The following is a 22,288-nucleotide window of genomic DNA, read 5'->3' as shown; positions in this document are numbered from 1 at the left end:
ATTTAAAAAGAAAAATGCAGGGGAAGAAATGTTTTTTGAAAAAGTTACATGTATACCACTTAACACTAAATGATATATATATAGATCTCAAACCATTTATTTCACTTCTTCAAACTGCTTACAAAAAATGAAGAATGAAACTCAGACACTGACTTCAACTAAAAACTCACTGAACTTCCTGTTTCAGTAACAACTTTATGATTTTCTTCCTTTGCTAAAGGAGGAAAAAAAACTAACACAAGGTTCATGTAAATACTAATGCTCTCCTTCCCAACGCAGTATGGATGTGTTCGACAGCCGACTTTTACTAAATGTGCTTTTTCTGGGAAAAAGTTATGAATTCCAAAATAAAACAAATCTACAGAGTTTGCTGAAGTAGTTGAGACCCGTTTGCAGGAAACAGAAAAACAAATTGGTCTATGTGAAATGCAAGCTGACCCTCACCATAATGCAGTTTTGGTCTCCTTGTGATTGTGAGGATTATAGCAGGAAAGAAATTCGTCCCAAATGAGATGACCTGAATCAAATGGCAAATAATATCCCTCTGCTGCTTTAAGGGGTTTTTGTTAACTATCCAGACGATGGTTGAACATCAGACGGCCGTAAAAACGAATCCTCTCACTTTCAGAGGTATAATGGTTTGGTTTCATTCATCTTTAGCCTGGACCCGGAAGGTTTGGGTATTTTTGGCTGAGTGCCCAATTTGAACAGAACAGACTGGAGTTTTTACGGCGTGTCTGGACCGGATCACTAACCTCACTCTGAATATCGGAGTACAACACAACGGCATCGACAGGTTGGGAGAACGACTGACCACCGTTTTACGTCCCAACAGTCGGCACAGCCGACTTCCGGGCCCTCAGGGGACAATAGTGGAGGAGTGAGAAGAGCAGCCCTGAAGCATGCAGCGCACCGAGACACGGCCGGAGCCGGAGGCCTCCTGAGTGGACCGTAGTCAGGGCGGAGTCTGGGCTCAAACCCCCTCATTATGTGTTGAGCACATGAGTAAGACTTTGAGGGTGGAGCAGCTGCCTCTTCTGCTGCTCCTGCACAGCCAGCTGCTGGCTCTGGTCTGAGGTCGAGAGCTTGTTGATCAATGGAGACACGCAGTTCGCTGGAATGATCAACCCTAAGAGAGAAGGAGGAATTATTACTTATTAAAATAACTGATTAATCACAATTAATTAATTCTCAACATATCCAATGAATCGCAATTTATTCTTAATATAACTAATTGATTACAAAATGGTCAATTAATAGCAATTAATCAATTATTAAAATAATCAATTAATCGTTATTAATCAATGATTAAAAGAACAAAATAATTTTGTAATTTATTAATCGTTAATTGGAATACACAGACTCTAAAAAACACCACTGATTGAAAGAATAACATATTCAAAGCAGTAATTAAGCCAAAATTGTACAAAAATATTAACTTTGCGTTTTAAAAAATAAACCCTTCCTTGTCTGTAAAAATGCTGAACCCAAAACTCTTCAAGTGGCTCTTTTAGCCTCCCCTGGTTTAAATCCTGTAAAGAATTATTAATCGGTTAATTAATAAAAGAAAACACATTGTATTGCTTTAAGCAGTGAGCTTTCTACATTTTGATGTTTGCAATACTTTTTTTTTTAAACCAAGCGTACACCAAGAGAATGCCATTATTAAATGCTTATTTTCTTATATAAAAAAAAAAAAGAACTGAAGAATTTATTTGCATTTTCTTATGCATTTCTAATATTGTATAAAATAAGGTTGCAAGGTTAAGTGTAAAATCTGCATGACGCCTCAATATTTCTTTTATTCGATTAATTGGTTAATCGTCAGAATAATCGATTACTAAAATAATCGTTAGTTGCAGCTCTAAAATTTTTGTTAGAATGAAAAACGTGGGTTTTCTGGGGAGAAAGCAAATTCTTCAGTCTTTCCCAATTGAAGTTGGGAAAGAAGGTCAGCTTACCGACTATCCTCTGACCGTCTTCGGTGCGCAGGCGGACAATCTGCACCTTCACGTTGCTTCCGCTGACTGGAGAAAGAACGTCTTCCAGTTCGTTCCACACGCTGAGCACAGAGCCACACAGAACGTAGTACGTCCTGCAGCGCAGCCCAATTTCACACAGCAGACCAACTGAGGCTTTCTTGCAGTTGCCTCGCCTAAAGGCAGATTCAAACAGCAGATTAAGGAAGCCGTTTCTTAACTTGCGAGTTTGAGACACCGCTAGTGCAAGATAAGTGTGTAAAAGTGTACACACCAGTACGCATGAGAGCATATTTTTGCTGATGACTGGTACTGGTCAGTCCAGTGCTGCTTGGCATCTTCTGACAGAACCTAATAGAAGAGACAAAAAAAAAAAAAAACTGTTACCAGGATTCATAAAATATTTAATGTTTCCATGATTTCAAACAGAAGCCAAACCTTCTTAAACTTTTTTTTGATGTCGGCGTATGTTTCCAGTTTGACTTGTCTGCCGGTGTTTGGCCTGTAGACCAGGAACAGCCTCTTCTTAGTGTTCACTTCCTTCACCAGGATGGCTGTTTTCCTGTTATTTCTCATCTGAAATCATGCACAGAAAAAGAAGGGAATAATGGAATCCTTGCTTAGCATTATCACCCACAAATACGGAGAAAAAAAGTACAATCTTTGGGAGAAAATCTGGATTACATTGTCAATGGACTTGAGTTAAACTGCTGGGGGTTTTTTGTCATACCACACTGTCACTATGAATCTTATTCATCCATTTGCCTTAAAGAGCTATAAGTGACTTAGGGTGGGGGTGTCTTGCCCAAGGGCACAATGATATTAACCAAGGAGGCTGGAATCTAACTCAACCCGTCAATTTCAAGTTGACTGATCTTCCCACCGAGTCACAGCTGAACTAAATGTGAGAAAAGTACAACAAAAAAAAAAGAATAAATGTGTCAAGCAAGCAATAAAAAAACTAAAAGAATACCTCAGAAAAGTTGAAGTGCCTCCAAAAAATGTCTTGATTGATAAAAAGATGATTTTAGACTAGACAATGCTGTTTATTATTCACTTACGTAAAAAGTCCATAAAACCAACCTCTAAATTCAAGCACAAACATGGAGTATAATCAAGGATAAAAATGTTTGAGATTATAAATGTAAAACTGTTAATAGTTATGAAAAAGTCCAGAGATCCTGCAAGATTTCAAAAGCTGAATCTAAGCAAATCAATTTATTCTTCATAAAAAATTTTTTTTAAAACCCTCATTGGATTCATAAGTAATATAAGAAAACCAAATCTCATTTCCTATCATTCTCTATGCGAATTCTCATTTACGGTATTATTTACTCGGGCTGCACAGTGGCACAGTTGGTAGTGCTGTTGCCTTGCAGCAAGAAGGTTCTGGGTTCGATTCCCGGCCCCGGTCTTTCTGCATGGAGTTTGCATGTTCTCCCTGTGCATGGTGGGTTTTCTCCGGGTACTCCGGTTTCCTCCCACAGTCCAAAAACATGACTGCCAGGTTAATTGGTCTCTCTAAATTCTCCCTAGGTGTGAGTGTGTGTGTGCATGGTTGTTTGCCCTGGGTGTCTCTGTGTTGCCCTGCGACAGACTGGCGACGTGTCCAGGGTGTATCCCGCCTCTCGCCCAGAACATTAGCTAGAGAGGCACCAGCAACCCTCCCGACCCCACTAGGGGACAAGGGTGTAAGAAAATGGATGGATGGATGGTATTATTTACTCTAATTTCAAGGACTTTTAGAACACATCGTCTATTTACCAAACACACACTGTTGCTGCTGAGTGAGGTACAGGGTTAGCTCTTCTGTCAGTATGCTCCGCCCCTCTTGCTGTTCTCAACTTAAAGTGTGTGTGTGTGACGCTAAAAAACTGCTACAGTTTAGTCGAAGGTTCCCTTTATTTGTGTTCTGTACACCGTGTTCAAAACCAAAGAGAAAATATAAATAGACAGGGAACTTTACGACAGACGGTTGGTTAAATGACAGTCTGGATAGAGTTTAAAAATTAGAAAACATTAAAATAAGAAGTGAGTGAAAGAGGACAGAGAAACAACAGTCAGGAAAAGTATATATAGGATGCTGATGTTTAAAAAAAAAAAATGAAAAAAATACACGTTTTTAATTAGTGCTTTTTTTTGTTGCTGAAAATAGATTACGAGTAACCCCTTTATTTTTAAAGTCTTAAAAACTGACAATTTCTGGATTAACTATGCATCATTTTTCCATTTTAATAATGCAATGTAGACTTTTAAATATTTCTGTAATCTTTAAAACATCTACAGTAAAAATAATTAGAAAGACTTGATAAATGTGACCCAAATGCAGTCAAAATAGTTTAATAATGCAGAAAAACTCACTTTCAAATCTTCCCTTTGAAACTTCTCATATAAGAGGATTCATATTTGTAGCACTTTTTTTTAACTAAGAGCCTGTCTCATAATTTTCTACCTGGACATAGAAGCCATCGTCTGGGCCGTTCTGCTCTGCCCAGGCGTGTGTCGCTTCTTCCCAAGACATTCCTCTTTCCACGCCGACCTATGAGGTGAAACATGAACAGAGCGTCAGCTGACGTTTCATCTCTGTGATTTGATTTTTATACCATAAATACAGCAGGACTTACAGTGTAGAGTTCTACGTGTCCTGATGTTGTGTAGCTTGGCGTCAGAAACTTTCGACAGTCCACCTTCTTCACCTTCTCGTCACCCGAGCCGAGATCTACCATGCGCCAGGGGAGAACGTTTGAGACATTTAAGATCAAATGGGGTGTGATCAACAAGGGAAAACATGCCACACACACACACACATACACACACACACACACACACACACACACACACACAAGCCAAATGCAAGTAAAAATCCTGATTTGACATTTCTAATGCACTTTCTTTGGTTCGAACTTGGAGCAGATTTCTCCTAGTTTGAGATAATTGGACTTGGATTAGATGTTCTCATTTTAGAACGTTTTTAAAGTTGTTAATTTTGTTAATTCACCTAGGAAAAAAATACTAACCTGTTCATATTAGTGTTATTTAACTTGAAATTTTTTTATATTAAACAAAGCTGATAAATGCACGCAGTAGGATTGGGGTATTTATCATATTGTTTCTCATTTACCGCAATTATTTTCTTAAGAACTAAGAATTTTGATTGATGTTTAAAACCTACTCAAAACTGTCCAGACTGAATTTTACCATTTTTTCACACTGTTTGTTCAATGAAAGCATCAATAAATGTCAATAAATTTGAAAATACAGTAAGTGTGCAGTTTATTGATACAAATCATGCTTATTTATGCGACTAGTGTTCTTAAGAACCACATATCAAATGGGAATGTTTTTCAAAAGCAGTATTTCTGTTTGTCTATAACATACAGTTACCTAAAGAAAATAAATTAAAAAGATGTGATAAATAGTTCCTACCACTTGTATTGTTATCGCGATAAAAAAAACATCATGATACAAACTAAATTCACTGTCCCACAGCAGCATAGGGAACAAACTAGGTTGCCGTTACAAGGGTTACAAAACCATATGACCACTTACCCAGAATGCCCATGTCATATCTGCCATTCTTCTTGGCTTCCTGAATCACTGCTGCCAGAGTGTCAGAGAAATACTGGAACAAGGCATTTTGTTGCTGAACCTCCATGCCCAATATCCGGTTCAGGAATTTCCCTATGTTGTTGTAGTCTGCAATGGAAAGTGTTCGTTTTCATTTTGCTCTTTTTTTGTTGTTGTTTTGGATGAGGCATTAAAAAAAATAAAAAAAAAATCACCTTTGTCCAGTGTAAGCACTCCAGATCTGTCCTCCACATTTATGAGGCCCACACCTATCAGCCCACTCTGAATCTCTACAGAACAGAGATGATATTATTATTGTTATTGTTATTCAGTGAGCGAAGGGGGAGGGGGGGACTAATGGTTTTTAAAGTGTGAAATAAAGAAAATTCAACTTGCGACTTGTACCTCTGAAGAAATCCCCTTTGAAGTCTGAGGGTGGTGGCACCAGCGGAACGTCGAGCTTTACTATCGACTTCATCACAATTTCCAGAGCGTTTCTGCCGTACTGCAGCGAAAACACGACGAGTCAGAGCGGCTCAAACAAAGCCCAAAACATCTCCTCTTATAACACCGGCGTTACCTTGTTGTCAAAGTTAAACCTGCTCAGATCTCTAGTTTCTGTCGCCCGTCGGTCTCCATGAGTGAGAGCCCCCTGACAGAAAAATCAAGTCATGTTGATTTTTATTTGCATACATTTTAACCACATTCATATAAGTTATAAACATATGAAAGTGCCTACCAGGCTTTCCAGTCTTTTGGCAACAATGGATGCAAATCTTTGCTCTCCTGCCAGTTCTGATATGAGAAAGACGTACTCTGGAGCCGTGACCTGATTTGATCTGTGCGTTCGCCCTACGGTAGAAAAACCATTTCAGTGAATTTTATGTATACCTTTTTTTTATTATTAATTAATTAATGCAACAGAACTATCAGATATTGTAGGTAAAAGAAAGGTTGAAATATGTAATCACCAAACTGCTGTATGGCTCTGTCTGCGCTCCACGGCAGCTCCATGGTCATGTGGACTCTCCTCCTCTGGTTCTTCACGCGCCGATCGGCCTGCAGGGAAATACCGGAGCTGGCCGCTTCCGAGATGATGGCTATGTTCTGGTGGACAACAAAATGGCCAACATGTTACTTCACTACTTTTACAACACACAGTGAAGTCAAATGTTTTACATAAACTTCAAATGATGTCTGTTCAAAATGAGTTCATCATTTTCCCAAATGCCACGACATTCTTCCAGTTGAAAATGTTTTTTTTTTTTGTAACTTTGTGCGTTGAAGTCATTTGCAACTTTGTGTCATCTCATGCATTTCTGGTCAAGCTGTAAAAATGTTTCCCATCCGTTACTAGAGCCAATGCGGAGCACGATGTTTTTTTGTAACACAAAATCTTCCCCCCCAAAAAAAAAAAAACGAGGTACAAGGATACTAGTAGGTACTGGCAGGATTTGTATTACTGAAGACGTTTCTGGATGGATGCTTTTACTCAAGCGTTAAGCATCCAGCCCAAATCAGAAAAACAGTCAACCCCAAAATGCCAGAAACTGTCGGCCTGGCTTATTAAGAAATAATGCAAAACTTTTTTTGTGTGTGTTTTGTATATACAATTACCGTATTTTCTGCACTACAAGGCGCACCTAAAAACCTTCAATTTCCTCAAAAGCCGACAGTGCGCCCTATAATCTGGTGAGTCTTATATATTGACCAATATTGAGCCACAACAGGTCTAGCAACTACGGTAAGCAGCCGCCGACTTCATTTTCCCCGTAGAAGAAGAAGCGTGCGGTGCATGCTGGGATATTTGTCAAAAAACTGGTTTGTTAATAATGTTTGACTGACCTACCGACCGACCGTCTAAAATCGGGTCGTCTGCAGGTCATGTAGCACCACGTTCTCCACCAACATGCTGTGCGCAAACGGAAAAGGGTGACCATCGTCCGGCCACGCACCGGCCCAGTCGCGGAAGGCTCTCCTCGCCGACCCGAGTCGGACTGTTTTGTTGACATTCTTTATGTCAACAAAGTAGCTTTAGATAGTCATCCGGGGTGCTTCGACTAGGGTTACCAAGGGACCAGCCCCTATACACTTAAAGCCGGGGGGTCGGGGGAAGAGAGACAGAGACTGCGGCGGCAGCGTGTCGGTTGGTCTGCGTTACCCAGAAAGCAGTTGGGCACAATATTGCAACACCAAAACCGTGAGTGAAACGATGACTGGTGCAGTCTACTATATAAAGAACTCGGGGACCACTTCTTTATTATTACACATCCACATTTGTAGAGTATGGAACAAATCATGTCCCGTATCGGTTCAATACGGGACGGGTGGTAACCCCAACTGTAGCGTCGATTCCATGCGCCTTATAATGCGGAAAATACGGTATTTAAATGATTGCAGATGCCAAAATGTATAGTTTTGCTTTATTGTTGAGCAAATACAAAAGCTGCAAATTTGGTTGTTAAATATCTTTTGTGGCACCTCCAAATACTTCCAACTTAATGATTTTGGCCCTCATTACAAAGAGTTAGAAAATAAAAGTAACCAGAGAGGTGGTATTTATCTCATAATTTACTAAAGAATCTTGGTCATTATTAATCTCCAAAATTGTATTAATATTGATTAAGAATAAAGTTCATAGCAGCTGGCATTTAACTGTGAATCTAAAATTTGTGAATCTAAAATCTGACCATTTGGAACATAATACTTGAGACCTAAGTGCTATCGAAACAAAGCGCTGATATTTGTCTTTTCATCAATTCATCTGGTGAAAATGGAAACATATTTTATTGTCCTGTTCTAATATACAACACAGAATAGAATAGAACTAAGTTTGACCCAAAGTAACGGATCAGAGTCCTGTCCTCTACGTTTGTAAGTGATGAGTCCAAGTAAAGAGTTAATCCAAAACATCTCATCTGGAGTGTTTGAATTAATGTCAAAAAATGTCATAAGTGGAAATTATTCAGTTATTGAGATCGCTGGTGTAAATGTACTTTCATCAGCATTTTGAAAATAATGCTCTCTTGCAAAAGTGTATTTGTGTGAAAAGAAGATCCATAACATTTATATTCAAGTACATGTGATAATTATCCAGTTATGTGGAAAAAAGTTATTGTAAATTTCATAGAAAGCTAGTAGGATTGAGATGAATTAAGAATATTTCATCCAGAAACATCTGGTTATCTGTTGCTCATTTAAAGACTTTTTGGCCCCGTCTCTAAATAGATTAGCAATCGAGAATCATTTGGAACCGGAATCTAAATGGGGAATCAAAACTGGAATCGTTCAAATTCAAACGATTTGCAGCTCAAATGACTAAACATTATCCTTCCTAAGAAACAGCTTCACCCTGAAGCCAGTAGTTCAGTTTGAGTCATTTCCTTGAACAAAGAAAAGTTTACATCAATGCACCTTACAATGCTCAAATGAACCTGCAGAGGAACAAAAAAAAAAAAATCCTTAAAGTGTTAGCATGTAAATATTGAGCAAATAGACTCTTTTGTTTGATAATTATATGAGCAGACTAGCTAAAAAAAACATGTTTAAAAAGCCCACATCTGTAGGTTCCAGAATGACGACTGCCTCACCTTTTCTCCATCCATGAACCTCTGTTTCTCAGTCAGGTTGAGGATTTCTACAGGGACATCCAGCTCAGAGCGGGACTCGTAGGTGATGCTGCCGTCGTCGTTACTGACCACGCGACCTTTACGACCGGTCATCTGAAGAGGAGAACAATTATGTCGCTTTACGAACAACGGCTCAGTTAAAACAGCAGAACCAAAGCAGCGTGCAGCTGTAAAAGGCCGTTACCTCCGCTACGTTTTCCGGCCCTCCCAGCTCGTCGATCAGCTCATCCAGGGTGTTCGGAGGCAGATCTTCTGCCAACCCCTCCAGTTGTTCCAGCAGCTGTTTCTTCATTTTCTGGGCAAGTTCCACCGAGTCCTGACTCGTTAGGTAGCTTTCCTGGCTCTCTGTTTTGACTTGAAACGAATTCAGGAAAATTTTTATTTCCAGAAGACTTTTTCGAGGGATTAAGACTTTGCTGTGTACGATGCAGCATGCTCACCTGTAGCAGGAGTAAGAGGGGGGTTCACTGAGGCGGTGAAACCGGGCCTGGTGGAGCCCAGCCCCGAGGCTAACAAGGCACTTTGAATCGAGTCCGGATCAATACTCTTCCTTCTTTTCTTCTTCTTCTCCTTCTTCCCTTTCTTTGGCTCCTTTCTGATTAGCCAGGGATCTGAAAAAAAATGGAGTGGCAGACATAGTTTAACTCAAGATTTCATCAACCCAAATTTAAGACTTTTTAAGGCCACTATGAAAGGAATTTAAGACCTGTCTCACGACTAATATAAAGAAGAAAAGTAATCTCAAATAAATAAATCGTATGGGTTATCAGCAAAAGTAAGCCAACGCCGAAGACGATCGTTGTACTGATCATCTTAAACTCTTCCTGAACTCACCGTCCTCCTCATCTTCGTCAGACTCGTCTCTGAATGGATTGAAGTCATCGTCTTCGTCTCCTGAGCTGACAGACTTGAAGCTGTCGTCGCTGTCTTTCCCAGACTCTCGGTCCGATTCCTCAGACTCGCTCTCCTCTGAACTTGTACCAGACAGACCCCCGTGCTTGCGAGGCTTCTTTTTAGGCTGTTTTTTGGCCTCTGAACCTAGAGCGACAATAAATGACAGTCGGTCATTCTGCGGTAATTCCCAAACAAGCAGCTTGCTGGTTTGCAGATTATTTGGCAAATAATAATAAAAATAATATGTCACATTTTTATAGTGCTTTTTCAGACACTCAAAGATGATTAATAGACACTTAGGACACGATCGGTACACAAAACAACAAAGGTGTACCTCAAGGCTTGGTATTGTTGCCTATTTTGTTCATAATTTACATTACTGTGCCATGTAATAATCTGTCAACTGCTTTTACACAGAAGATTGTGTTATTTGCTATGGTTCTCATTCAATTGCTCAGTTATGTAAATTTCAACAGGCTATGTTTAGTGAAGGGCAGGTTCGTCTTGAGCAACAACCCGATTTTAAATCATGAAAAATCTAAAAGAATGCTTTTTTCTCTCCAAATATTCCTGTTCCCTCTTAGATTACCCCTCTAGTAAGAATTGCCCATAGTAAAGTTTGAAAGGCTCACCAGTTACAAGTACCTGAGATTATTATTATTATTGATGAGCTTTCTTGTAAACTAAATGTGAAACATTTAATCTCCAAATTAAGGTTGTAGCTTGGTTTATACATGTTTGTTTCTTTATGCATTTTTATATTTATCATTTATATATAATTTATATTTTTCTAATATCTACTTTTGTCATTCCTATGCATTTGTCACATCTCTTATGATGTGTGCCTTTCTTGGCCAGACCAAGTCATGGACACAAGAGTCTAAACGCTTGTCAAACAGATCACAATGGATATTTATCTGGTTAAATAAAGGTTTTACAACAAATATGCAAGAACAAATTCTCATTCGTCCTATTCACGGATTTATTGCATTTTATTTGTGCTACCTTTCCTCTTCTTTCCTTTTTGTTCCGGCTGTGCTGCATTCTCAGCAGGAGAGGGAGTTTTTTTTGCAGAGAGGTCGATGCCTAGCAGGCTGTAAAGCTTCTGTCTGTCTGGAGCTGGGAAGTGCTTCTCTATCAGGGACTGCAGCACACCTCTGCAATAATAAAAATAAAAAATAAGAGTCAAGCTTTGAAGCCACAATATTACATTGACATTTTTCTCAGAAAGTTTTCCTTCGTCCTCACTTTGCTGTTGACACAAAGTCGTTGAGCTCTCCTCCTCCTTCCTCCAAGGCTTCCAGTGTTCTCGCCTCACCAGTGGACTGCAGACCAATCACTACACACTGCAGAGAAAACAACAGCTCACATGCTTAAACACAGAGGATAACAATTCATTTTTAATGAAAACCAATGAATGTCTCCCATTTCCTTTAACGAAAAAAAAAAAACTGTTGAGGCTGCATGTTCCCCAAGTGATTTTACCTTTCCGTTCTGAACTTCCTCTCTGGCTAACTGGACCACCCGGCGTACTTTGGAGGCAATGCAGAGATATTTGAAGAACCTCTGATGGGCGGACCAGAACTGACCCCACATGGACTTCTTCATGCGCTGCTCTGCTTCCATCAGGTTGGCGGCCTGTTGGAACTTCTCACGTGCGCCAACCCACTGTGATGCACAGAGAAAAGGATTCAGTTTGTACACCTTTGTTGGATGTGGCAAATTAACGCAAAGTGCTTCGAATTATGGATTCAAACAATTGGCTTAGTTAATTGTAGATTAATGGTTTATTAAATTAAAATTAGTTCCAATTGAAGGGTGAGTTTTTATTTGGATTTTTGTACTTAGACTCAAGAGTCTTTAACATTTGGTGTTTTAAGCTTAGCAGCCCGAATAGCTAGCACAAATAAATGGTAAGGTATAAAGGTTTCATCTCTGAATGACTGGCATCAGATCATATGTGGTTTATATAGGATGGGAAGAATTACATTATTGGGTAGATTGCACTTTGCAAAATTTGGAAAGATTTGGGTTAAATGAAAAAACATTCTTATGATAAACTGTCCAGAATTTGGAACTCTGTACAAATTTGTATTGTACTTTGAGTCATTTACATATTACGTGTACATCAACGCTCCTTTATTTCATTGTAATTTTTGTTCATGTAAGTTTAGCTATGTTAAGAAAAAACAAAACAAAACAAAAAAAAAAGGTAAAAAATTTGTTGCAAATGATTAATGACGTCTGCTTAGTGTTTCAGTGTTGTAGTTTGGCCTCCATCCAGTAGATGGGGCCACTGTTTGTGTTGGAGCGGAGCCAGTTGATATAGAAACAAAGGCCTTGTCCCGATGCTCAGTGCGCACCCTGTACCCCTCTGTGAAGTGTGGATTCAGTCAAAGTGCACATAGAGGTTCGAGTCCATAGGGGGTACAAGCGTGCAAAAATGTGAGAATTGGGACAGAACGTCCCCATGTCGCAACTTCGACATCCAAAATGGCAGCACTGGACACCGTTTAGGCAAGTATTTTCAAGATGACAAAAAATATATACATTAAAATGTACTAACATTCAATTCAACAGTCTGTGATTTGACATGATTTTTTACTCATAAAACCATCTCTTATGCAGCTAAAAGTTAGTTTGGCATAAAGGGGAGCTAATAAAAAAAACATCAAGTTAAGGACAAACATATGAAATTTTAAAAAATAGAGAGAAAAAGGCCTGATGCTACACTGAAAAATAAAAAGACTAACAGAATTAAAATGTCATTTTTAAAAGACACTATGAATGTTGTAACTTTATAGACCAAAAATGTTGCAAAAAATTCAACAGGAACTTTGATATCAGTTTTCTTCCCGTCTAGTCTGAGAAGAAAACATTTGTTTAAAAATCATGATGATATCACTAAAGAAAATAAGGATCTAATAGCTTTCTATTCAACTCCCACAAAAACTTTAGATATTAATTTTGTAATTATATATGACGTTTTCACTGTAATGACTTTCTGCAAAAGAAATTCAAAAAATAAATATCACTTCTTGTGCATTTTGTGACTGAGATTTTAAGACAATACACTTAGTTTGTGACTATTTTTTATTTCTTCTTTTTTTCTGCTAATTTTATCATATCAAAATAAATTTATAACTAATGTGTGCCTTGTCATGCTATTTTCTTTTAATTTTCTACAATGATGGAAAAAAAACCCAACAAAACATTGCCATAAATCGCCTTTTAACTTAAAACGTCACATGCAGCAATGAATTATGGGTAATTTGGCCAAAGTCCACCTGGATGCGGACTCGGTGTAAGGGTGGAAATAGGACCCAAAATGGGCGAGGTGAAGGGCGCATGTGGAGAATGTGGGACACACTATGCACTCAAACCTGTCAACATGAACGTGCATTTGAAGGACACGAGGGTGGGAATACGAGCATTGGGACCGGGCCAAAAGTGAAGCCATACCAGAAAGAGAACCAGTCCAAACAGACATGCAAAATGCATTTAATCAGATTTTAATTTCAAATATAAACACTCTGCAAGCTCTTTAACTTAAAGAACTTAAGTTTCACCTTAATGGTGTTTATTCAGCAAAGCTGCACGTCAACATCTCAGTAAAAGAATGACTGATTTGCTACTAAGGTGAGGATGTAAAGATAGAAAAGCGGAGGAGATAACAGAAAAGTTATCACATCATGAAAAAAATAAAATAATGATGATGCCAATAGGAACGGCTGATTGTTGTCATGAGTTAATGCACTTCATGGAGCCAAGTTTCAGCTGTCCTTCAAAAGCAACTAGAGATGCTACTTCTGCATGAATATCTCCGTTTCACATATTTTATTCTTTTTATCTTTTATTTTTCTATTCAGCAATCAGATTCTTGTGTTACATTATTAAACTTAAACACATTTATAAATTATGAGAGAGCCATGTTTTTCTGTTTATTTAATCCGTATTTGATACAGCTGACAAAATTATGTTAAAACTTAATTGTTTATATTTTAATTCAACATATTATGAAAAATGTAGCCCTTTATGATATGGAAAGGCAGTCAATCGTCTTGATAGAAGAGAAAACAGGTTTTTATGAAAATGGACGCTTGTTAATTGTTAGTCGATTGATTAAATCAATCAACTCTAGATAACTCATTCATTGATAACTTGCATCCCTAATTCAAATCGTTTGTTTTAACTTACCAGCCTCACAGACTTGTTGTACATGTGGACGTACTGCTGAGTTAGAGGGACTTCTTCAATCTTGAAAGTCACGCCTGTAAAACTCAACTGTCTGGCGATGTACATCCCTCTGAGTTTCATGTCCATAGCAACTATTTCCATGGCACCAACACCTCTGGAAGTAAAGAAACAAAGTGCCGGTTTAGGCGTTTTGCAAATCTTTCAAATGGAAAACATCTTTAAATAAAAAACTCCTACCTGCGTTCAACTGCTTGGATAAAGTTGCCAAACTCTCTAAACGGTGTTTTGTGACCCCATATTCCCAGCCGGTTCATGTACGCCATGTTTCGTGGCTCAGAGGCTCCTGGATGATGTGTGGAAATGAAAAATGCCGTGTCAGTATTTAATTTCTGCAGAAATTCACGAGTTTGGTTGGCAAACCATTTGATTCTGTCCACTAACCAGTAGCGCTGGCATACACAACCCGAGCTTTGGGAAGTTTGTTCTGCAGCTCCAAAACGGCGAGGCCGGTCTTAGTCGGCTTAGAGGAGCCGATGGGACAAACGTTTTTAGCTTTGTGACATTCATCAAACACAATCTACAGACAACCTGTTAAAGAAAGTCCCCCTTTTTTTAATACCCAAATTATTCACATGCATAGCCATATTTTTTAAATCAGTATATTCAAATGCGGTAATGAATGTGAGAAAGGATACGACTCCATCAAAGTCTTCCCCACACCAGTGGAGAAGTTGTTGGAATCTGGTCTTGTACTTCCCTCCTGACTGGCTCTCTCCTATCAAAGACGAGTAGGTGGCGAAGATCACCCCTTTCTTCACACTCCCATTATGTTTGGAGGATATTTTGCCGTATTTAAACTAAAAATGATAAAACCTTTAGTCTTTTTATATATAAAAGTCAGCATTTCAAATTGCTACTGTTTAGGGTATAAATTTTAAATCCTACCTTGTTTAGTGAGTGAACCTGGATATTCTTGGCGCCAATGTCCCTCAAATCCCTTTCAGCGTCATACTTTAAATCATTAGAGACACTAAACCTAAACAGAGGACACAATGTATGTTTAGGAAAGAAAATACACAAAATTATTAGGAGTTTTAAAACAAACTTTTTTTTCCCAGGGAGTCCTTCAAGACAAAATTCAAATTCAATTCAAATCAAAAATACTTTATTGATCCGTCAAAGAGAAATGAATTAAATTAGAAATCTTCCAGGTCATTTACCAAAGTGATCTCTTTCTGCCCAGAAGGTAGTTCTCATAAATGATCCCTGCGATAGTCCGGCCTTTCCCCACACCGGCTCCGTCTCCAATCAAATAGGCAGCTCGGTCGCAGTTGGGTAGGAATGTCTCATGTTGCTGTAGCACAATCAGAAAACAAATGAGCAAATGAAAAAAACAAGGAAGAGGAGCGGGAATTTTTCAGAATAGCAGCAACCATTAGGAAGGGGATGATTTATGTAATAATTCTTATGAATGATTGTGCAGTTTTATGAACTTGTTACATTTGCGTTGGGTGACTTTTCAGGAAGTGATTGATTATTAGTCACAATTGGAATTGGGGCTGCAACTAAATTAATTGTTCTGGAGATTAAGCGAATGAAAAAACGTTCACATTCTGCAGATTTTTCATTGAATTATGGCGCATGTCTCACATCAATGACATAAAAGTCGGATAAAATGCGACACGACCGCTCTGACCGAAACTCTTTGAAAACAATTAGATTTAGTAGCAAATGTGGAAGAGGGACAGACTGGAATTTATTTTGAGTCAAAATATCGGAATCGGGCCATCCAGTCTGCGGTGAAAAAGTCAGATACAGGTCGCATATAGGGGAGGAGGAGAAAAAAAAAAAGAGCCAGATTTGAGTCACATTTGCCTGCTGTGTGAAATCAAAGCTCTCTCTAACATCTGTGTAGTCTAAAAGTTGCACAGATGTTAGAGAGAGCTTTAACTGATTCAATATGCCTCATTGCCTATGATCCTTACTGTAGTGATAGAACTGGATCTAATCTTTTGATCTAAATGTGCTATAGCATTGCTAGTTTCAGAGACAACAACATCATAAGACCTATAAAATACAGGTTGGATAAAATGTCAGGTGCAACAGTCTCAGTAATGTATACATTGTCTGAGTTTGAGGAATTTAGAATATGGAAGCAGCTGTTGTTTTACATACTGTAAAAAATTTTATTATTATTTTAATAGGAGACAAACTCTTTTATGTGATCTGGCTGATGTAATGGACCCTGCTTACCTGAGCAGCATATGTGATCGCCTCTAGCTGCAGTGCCGACAAGCAGCCCCGATCAATGGCTTCCTCTGGGATGGACAGTCTGTACCAAACATCTGGAGGGCTGACGCTGGACAGAGAGCTGGTCTCCACCACAGAATCCGGATGCCTCAGGCCGATCTTTACTGTGTGCACAAGGTCAAAGGGTCGTCAGTTCATGTTTTACAAAAAGTGAAATAAAATGTACCTTGACCTAAAATGTTTGAGAATTATATCACATGATCTGGACATTTTATCAAGTTTTTCTCATTAAAATTAGTGGCTGAATCGTTCTGCTCATAGAGTTCAGGGTACCTGGATAAATATGACAAGGCATTTTTTTTATTAAATGATGGGACTATCTCATCTTGTAAGATGATGAATCCTAATTTGAAGGGGGAAAAAAGCATGACTTTTAACATTTTATATTCTTACATTTCATAGGCATGTACTCTGCATACGTCTCTGCGTGACCCAACTCCTCTTCTTCTTCCTCCTCATGTTCATCCTCTTCTTTTAGGCCTGCAGCTTTCTGCACACACACACACACACACACACACGTTCAAATACAAAAATCACTCTCACTGAAATATTGAAGCACCTATTAAAACTTACCAGAGTATTTGAAAAGTTTAGCATTTTAATGTCATCTTTGATCCAGATCCTGGCAGCATCTTTGCCTAACACTTCTTTCTTGATTCCATTGTTTATTTCACCTGAAACACACAGAAAATACCCTAATATTACGACTGGATCAGTGAACCAGGGTAGAATTGATTCCCGTTATTTAATGATTCCTGTCATTCATTATATGGCTTGAAATAAAGCAGTAATCAAATTATAGATTTTAGAAAGTATTGTCAACTTTTAACAATAAAAATGGCAATTTAAGACCCAAAAATTGCAACTTAAATCCAGAGATTACACCCCCCCCCCCTTTCAAACAGAGTACCTGCGCCTGTTGCTGTAGCCGTTGCCACAGGTGGAGCGATGTCAGGTGGAGGTTTAAGTCTCATCAGCTCCATCAAACTGTTGCCCTTTAAAATGGTGGTTTTCACATTGTTGGGCCGAAGGAGGTCTTTCAGCTGAATCTGTTTGGACACACAAACAAAGAAAAACCTTATGAGCAACTTATTCAAATATGAAAATGGACATTGAAAACAAAGGCAGCATGTTGAAAACACACCTGATCTTTGTTGGAAGGCACTAGCGTGGACACTGACGGAGGAACACTTGTGGGTGGGGGGGTTGCTGAAGCACGCAGTCCTGAACTGGCAACATGGACCACCTTGGTGACCGTTATGGTATGTTTGATTGGGTTGGTGACTGACTGCTTGGTAGCAGTGGTCCCTAATGACGGCAACTGATTCAGTTGATTTAAGACAAATGTGGTTGTTGATGGCTGAGGTTTATGCTGCTTGGAAACAAAAAAAGCAGAGGGAATCATTGTTATTTTTTTTGTTTGTGATTTGGCTACCACAGAACTTTGGAGTAAACGGCTTTGGAGTTTCCCAAAAAAATAAAAAATAAAAACAGAAAAACACAACAGAAAAATATTGTAAATCAGAAATGTGGCGTTTAATTCACAGACACATTTTGTCAAACAAAATGGGCCGTCCAGTCTGCAGACTGCCCATTTTGTCAAACAAAATGTCTATGCAGTTTTTACAGCAACAGTACTCAAGTATAATCAAATCTGTAGATAGTTAAAAAACACAAATAAAATATTGTAATAATCATAACAAAACAATTATGTCAATATGACACCCAGATACTGGGAAAACTACAGCTTTTGTCAGTCGTTTTAGATAATACAATGTAAAATTAACATTTCAGCTTTGTAGACCAAACCGATTGTTAATGTAATTCAGCTGCAATTTCAATCACTGTATATTCATTTACATATTTTTTTGCAGAGTTAATTACTTGACATATGTGGTTTTCAAAGGAAAACTCTGGTAGCCACCAATGTCAGAGTTTTCCTGTAAAAACCCCTTTTTTATTTTTCTACAGTGAGAATTAAATGAGGAACTCAGCTTACTCTGATTGTAACAACTGGGACTGCAGTTTGAGGCTCAGATCGAACAACTTCCACCGATTCTGCTCCCACACCAACATCCAGAGCATTGATGGAAATGGACTGAAAGCAGATCAGAGGTTAGAACTGCCGTTCACACCACAGAAATACCAGGAAACCAGGGTCTTTTTTGATAATAAACTGAGGGTCATCTCACCTGCTGGGCTGTAGAAGGATGCATAACATCCTGAGAATCCACATCTAAGAGCCCGAGATCATTTGGGCAAATTCCACTCTCACTTAAAGCAGCGAGGAGCAAATCCTGTCCAGGATCCATCTGCAAATTAAAGTAGAACCTTAAACCAATGCCGACTTTTTCATTATCTAGAATAGAAACAAAAAATAAAGAAAGAAAATCCATAGAAATGAAGAAATGAAAAATTTAACGTTTCCAATGATTGATCAGAAATATGCATGAAATCAACCAACGATGTGAATCAACCAAATTTCCCTTGACTGGCTCCGTTTGCCGCTACAGGTCAAACAAGGAAGAAATATGCAACATGTCACAGTTCTCAGTTTTCAGTCTATGAACACAACCAGAAACTAAATGTCTGATGCACTTTGAGTTTAGTAAAAATCAAGAGGAAGGTCAAAGACATGAGGTGTGGTTTATTAGTGGAAACAAACTACTAGATTCAAACTACAACCAGCAAAGAACCTGCAGGAAATTATGTATATAAAAAAACCCTGCAATATTACCAGCAAGCAATGTTAAACAATAGACTAAGTAGGGTGGAATATAAACTTTGATTGCAACACTGTCAGCATTTATTATAATACACACTGCAGAATCTTAAAGCACTGGGTTCACTTTTACTGTAAAACATTTGTTCAAAAATAAACATAAAATAACCCTACTATCTGCAACATTAATAATGCAAATTTTATGATTAAAGATCATAAAATGCACACATATTTTTGAATGATTTATAGTGAACACCACAGACACATGTGTAACATGTGGTGCCAAACAGGCAATAAATTTAATACAGTTATATTTATATCCAGACATAGGGGCAGAATGCATTTAAAATACACAAGTTAAAGCAATGGTGCACAATTAATTACATATGCATTTACAGTGTGTAAGACTAGTAACATGACTTTCTTTAAAGTAACCAGATCTCAGGCTGAAACAAAAATAAAGTGTTTAAACTGTAAACACAGCCCCCAGGATAGTTAAAATGTCCTGATAGGATACAGTAAAGATATTTATAATCACAGTAATGTTTCGTTGGTCTGAGACACGAGTTGTTTCAAAGTGACCCAAAACAAGACACGTGTTTGCAATGCCCTGCCTACAACTTCCTGCACTCACCGACTCAACGTAGAATCTCCTTAACGCCTATCCTGCTTGTACACTGCCGTACTGCAGTTTAAAACAAAATATTCGTATTTTGTTTTAAATATGAATATGGGGACTAACGATCTGTTTAACGGACACAACTTAACATACTCTCGCGAACATTTCCCTTTCACTTTTGTATTACCAGCTAACCTGGCCTGGGGAGAGTACGGTGACTTAGCTTTCCTATGCTAGCTTGCTTCCTATCCAGAAGCTAAATAAACATCCTCGATGCATTCATTCATTTTCACATCGATAAAACAGGCAACAGGGGGTCTAACTACCTGCCAGTAAAATAAGCGTACCTGATGCTTGGCACTGCGCGGTTAAATGTTGACAGAGCTCACACAATTACAGCTGAATGTTGCCGACAGTGACCACCGATACAGGTCCACATGTTAGAAACCATTTATTCCCCCGTTTCTCACTATTAGTATATATTTACTAACTGGCAAACATTAGCATACTTGACGCAAGCATACGTTGTAACAGAACAGCTGATAAAGTTTACAGGTAGCTCGTTAAAGCGGCGCCGCTGAAGTTAATCAGTTGTTGATAAATGACGTTAGCAAAAATGAACAACCAGTCTGTTAAAAAGATAAACTCACTCAGTGGTCAGCCTTGTCCTTCCTAACGTGCTTCAGGAAAGCTAAATGTGGAGGCTAAAGCAGCGAGCCAACGGCCCCTGTTGTTCTAGCGTTATTAACGGTTCTCGCACGCGCACTATGCCTCTGTTAATGTTACTTGCTAACGTTAGCAACCAGGATACGGAGACTAAAAACCTGGAAACAAACCATGGTTAATCACTTGAATGTAAAAATGTGACAATAACTAAGACTTTGTTTTAAATTAACGTGTCGGTGAAAGAAACAGCAAATTTTCACGCTAAGACACACTTACGTTACTTTAATACGGGAGCTGCGGCTCACGGTCGGCAGCTCTCTGCAGCTCGGGTGCTTGTTTGTCCTCTCCGCTCGAGCTCACGCCATCTTTTTATCAAACGCTCCGTCGCATGCTGGTCACGTGACGTGCAGGCCAACGGCTGCTGTTTTCAGGGCAAAAGTGCTCGTCGGAGGTCGTTGAAAACGGGTGTTAGAGCGGCCGCGGGGCGTCCCTCGACGACAATACACCGATAAAAGCATGAAACGTCGCATATCTGAAACAGTGAAACAAACGAAAAACATAGCAGAGTCAGCGAGCTAATACCACGTCACGTGACCCTGACAGGTCCCGATAGGAAGTGACGATGTGGATGCCTCTTCTTCGTTCTCTTCCTTTTTCGTTCCTTCCTTTTTGATTTGCTGAATGTTAGGATGCTACTATATATATATAATGATATGTATCATTATAGAAAAGATAGGTTGAAAATATAGTGAATGACTGACTGAGTTCAAGATGTGATGGTTAACTCTGTGGAGTGTTTTTTTTCTGTAGCACAGTGGAAAAATTGCACAGGTCAAATTGCATTTTGTGCCCTTTGCCCCAGAAACCGTGAGTTTGGAAAAGAAGGTGTGGCGAGCTTTCCCCACTGACTTCAAAACAAAATTTTAAATATTTTACATTGATTGAATTGCTATTACTGTACTGATTTATGCAATCACCACCAATGAACCTGAGGAATGTACACATATTCATGTTAATGTAAAAAAAAAAAAAAAAAAAAACAATCTTAAAAGATTTACAATCATATTATTTATGTTATACTGGTACATTTCCAACATATTATACCACATAATGTAGAATATGTGAAATAAATTATTTAATTAAACAAGGAAATCGTTTTGTGATCTTAGAAAGCTCTGACTGCTGTAACTGAATTTGCCCCTAGATGGTGCAGACCTGAGATTTCCCCTGTTTATTTAGCAGGTTTTCGCATTTCAGCATAATACACAAGAAATGAAAATGTATTTTAGTCAAGTTCCACTTATGAACTCAACATTTATTGGTATTGCAGACAGAAAAACACATGAGATAGGATTAGAGTCACTGAAAAAAAATTCTTACGTTATTTCTTAGAATTCAGACATAATTTCATCATAATTAGGACAGTTTTAAATGCCTGTTTTATTAAAACAGGCATTGAGATTAAAGTCAGAATTCTTTTTTTATCCCATTGGCACCAATCATTTTCCATAATACAATATTAAATAAGTAACATTCCTCATATTATTTAATTCAACTTTTAATTTGTGTTTTTGTATTAATTTTACTTTTCCAAGTAACATACATTTTTATTTCCTTTAGTTAATAGTTGAATTAAAAAATAAAATGTTAAAATATATATATTGTGTGCTTAAAAAATAGCAATGACAAAAACTATGGTTCCCAG

The 22,288-nt window shown here is 38.3% G+C and overlaps 1 protein-coding gene across 3 annotated transcripts; it reads right to left on the bottom strand.

Moving 5' to 3' along the window:
* Positions 1 to 175: 175 nt before the first annotated feature.
* sbno1 (strawberry notch homolog 1 (Drosophila)) lies at positions 176 to 21,185 on the bottom strand. Of its 3 annotated transcripts, none has more exons than XM_008423349.2 (33): positions 20,860 to 21,185; positions 18,769 to 18,888; positions 18,576 to 18,674; positions 17,721 to 17,951; positions 17,487 to 17,625; positions 17,150 to 17,250; positions 16,970 to 17,066; positions 16,520 to 16,680; positions 15,487 to 15,620; positions 15,212 to 15,302; positions 14,962 to 15,123; positions 14,708 to 14,843; positions 14,504 to 14,609; positions 14,267 to 14,420; positions 11,555 to 11,737; positions 11,318 to 11,415; positions 11,075 to 11,226; positions 10,010 to 10,213; positions 9,616 to 9,786; positions 9,360 to 9,529; positions 9,137 to 9,268; positions 6,518 to 6,653; positions 6,286 to 6,398; positions 6,127 to 6,198; positions 5,952 to 6,051; positions 5,762 to 5,836; positions 5,529 to 5,675; positions 4,604 to 4,698; positions 4,432 to 4,518; positions 2,418 to 2,555; positions 2,254 to 2,330; positions 1,962 to 2,155; positions 176 to 1,129 (listed from the first exon to the last, which is right to left on the bottom strand). In XM_008423349.2, exons 2-33 carry the CDS (start codon positions 18,886 to 18,888, stop codon positions 987 to 989), a joined length of 4,218 nt encoding a protein of 1,405 aa, XP_008421571.1. In that variant the 5' UTR covers positions 20,860 to 21,185; the 3' UTR covers positions 176 to 986. The 3 variants fall into 3 exon arrangements, with proteins under 3 accessions (XP_008421571.1, XP_017163414.1, XP_008421572.1); XM_017307925.1 differs by having other exon boundaries at positions 17,721 to 17,948; positions 20,860 to 21,115; XM_008423350.2 differs by lacking the exon at positions 20,860 to 21,185 and adding an exon at positions 20,568 to 20,672.
* Positions 21,186 to 22,288: the final 1,103 nt, after the last annotated feature.

Source organism: Poecilia reticulata, linkage group LG12, assembly GCF_000633615.1.
Source record: "Poecilia reticulata strain Guanapo linkage group LG12, Guppy_female_1.0+MT, whole genome shotgun sequence".
In the NCBI taxonomy this organism is placed as follows: domain Eukaryota; kingdom Metazoa; phylum Chordata; class Actinopteri; order Cyprinodontiformes; family Poeciliidae; genus Poecilia; species Poecilia reticulata.
This window is presented reverse-complemented; position numbering and strand designations above follow the sequence as displayed.

Coding starts and splice junctions, on each gene's coding strand:
- sbno1 (XM_008423349.2), bottom strand. CDS start 18,888: ATGGATCCTGGACAGGATTTGCTCCTCGCTGCTTTAAGTGAGAGTGGA. Junction 6,654..9,136: donor GGTTCATGGATGGAGAAAAG/GTGAGGCAGTCG, acceptor GTTGTCCACCAG/AACATAGCCATCATCTCGGA. Junction 4,519..4,603: donor GACACGTAGAACTCTACACT/GTAAGTCCTGCT, acceptor TTCACCTCATAG/GTCGGCGTGGAAAGAGGAAT.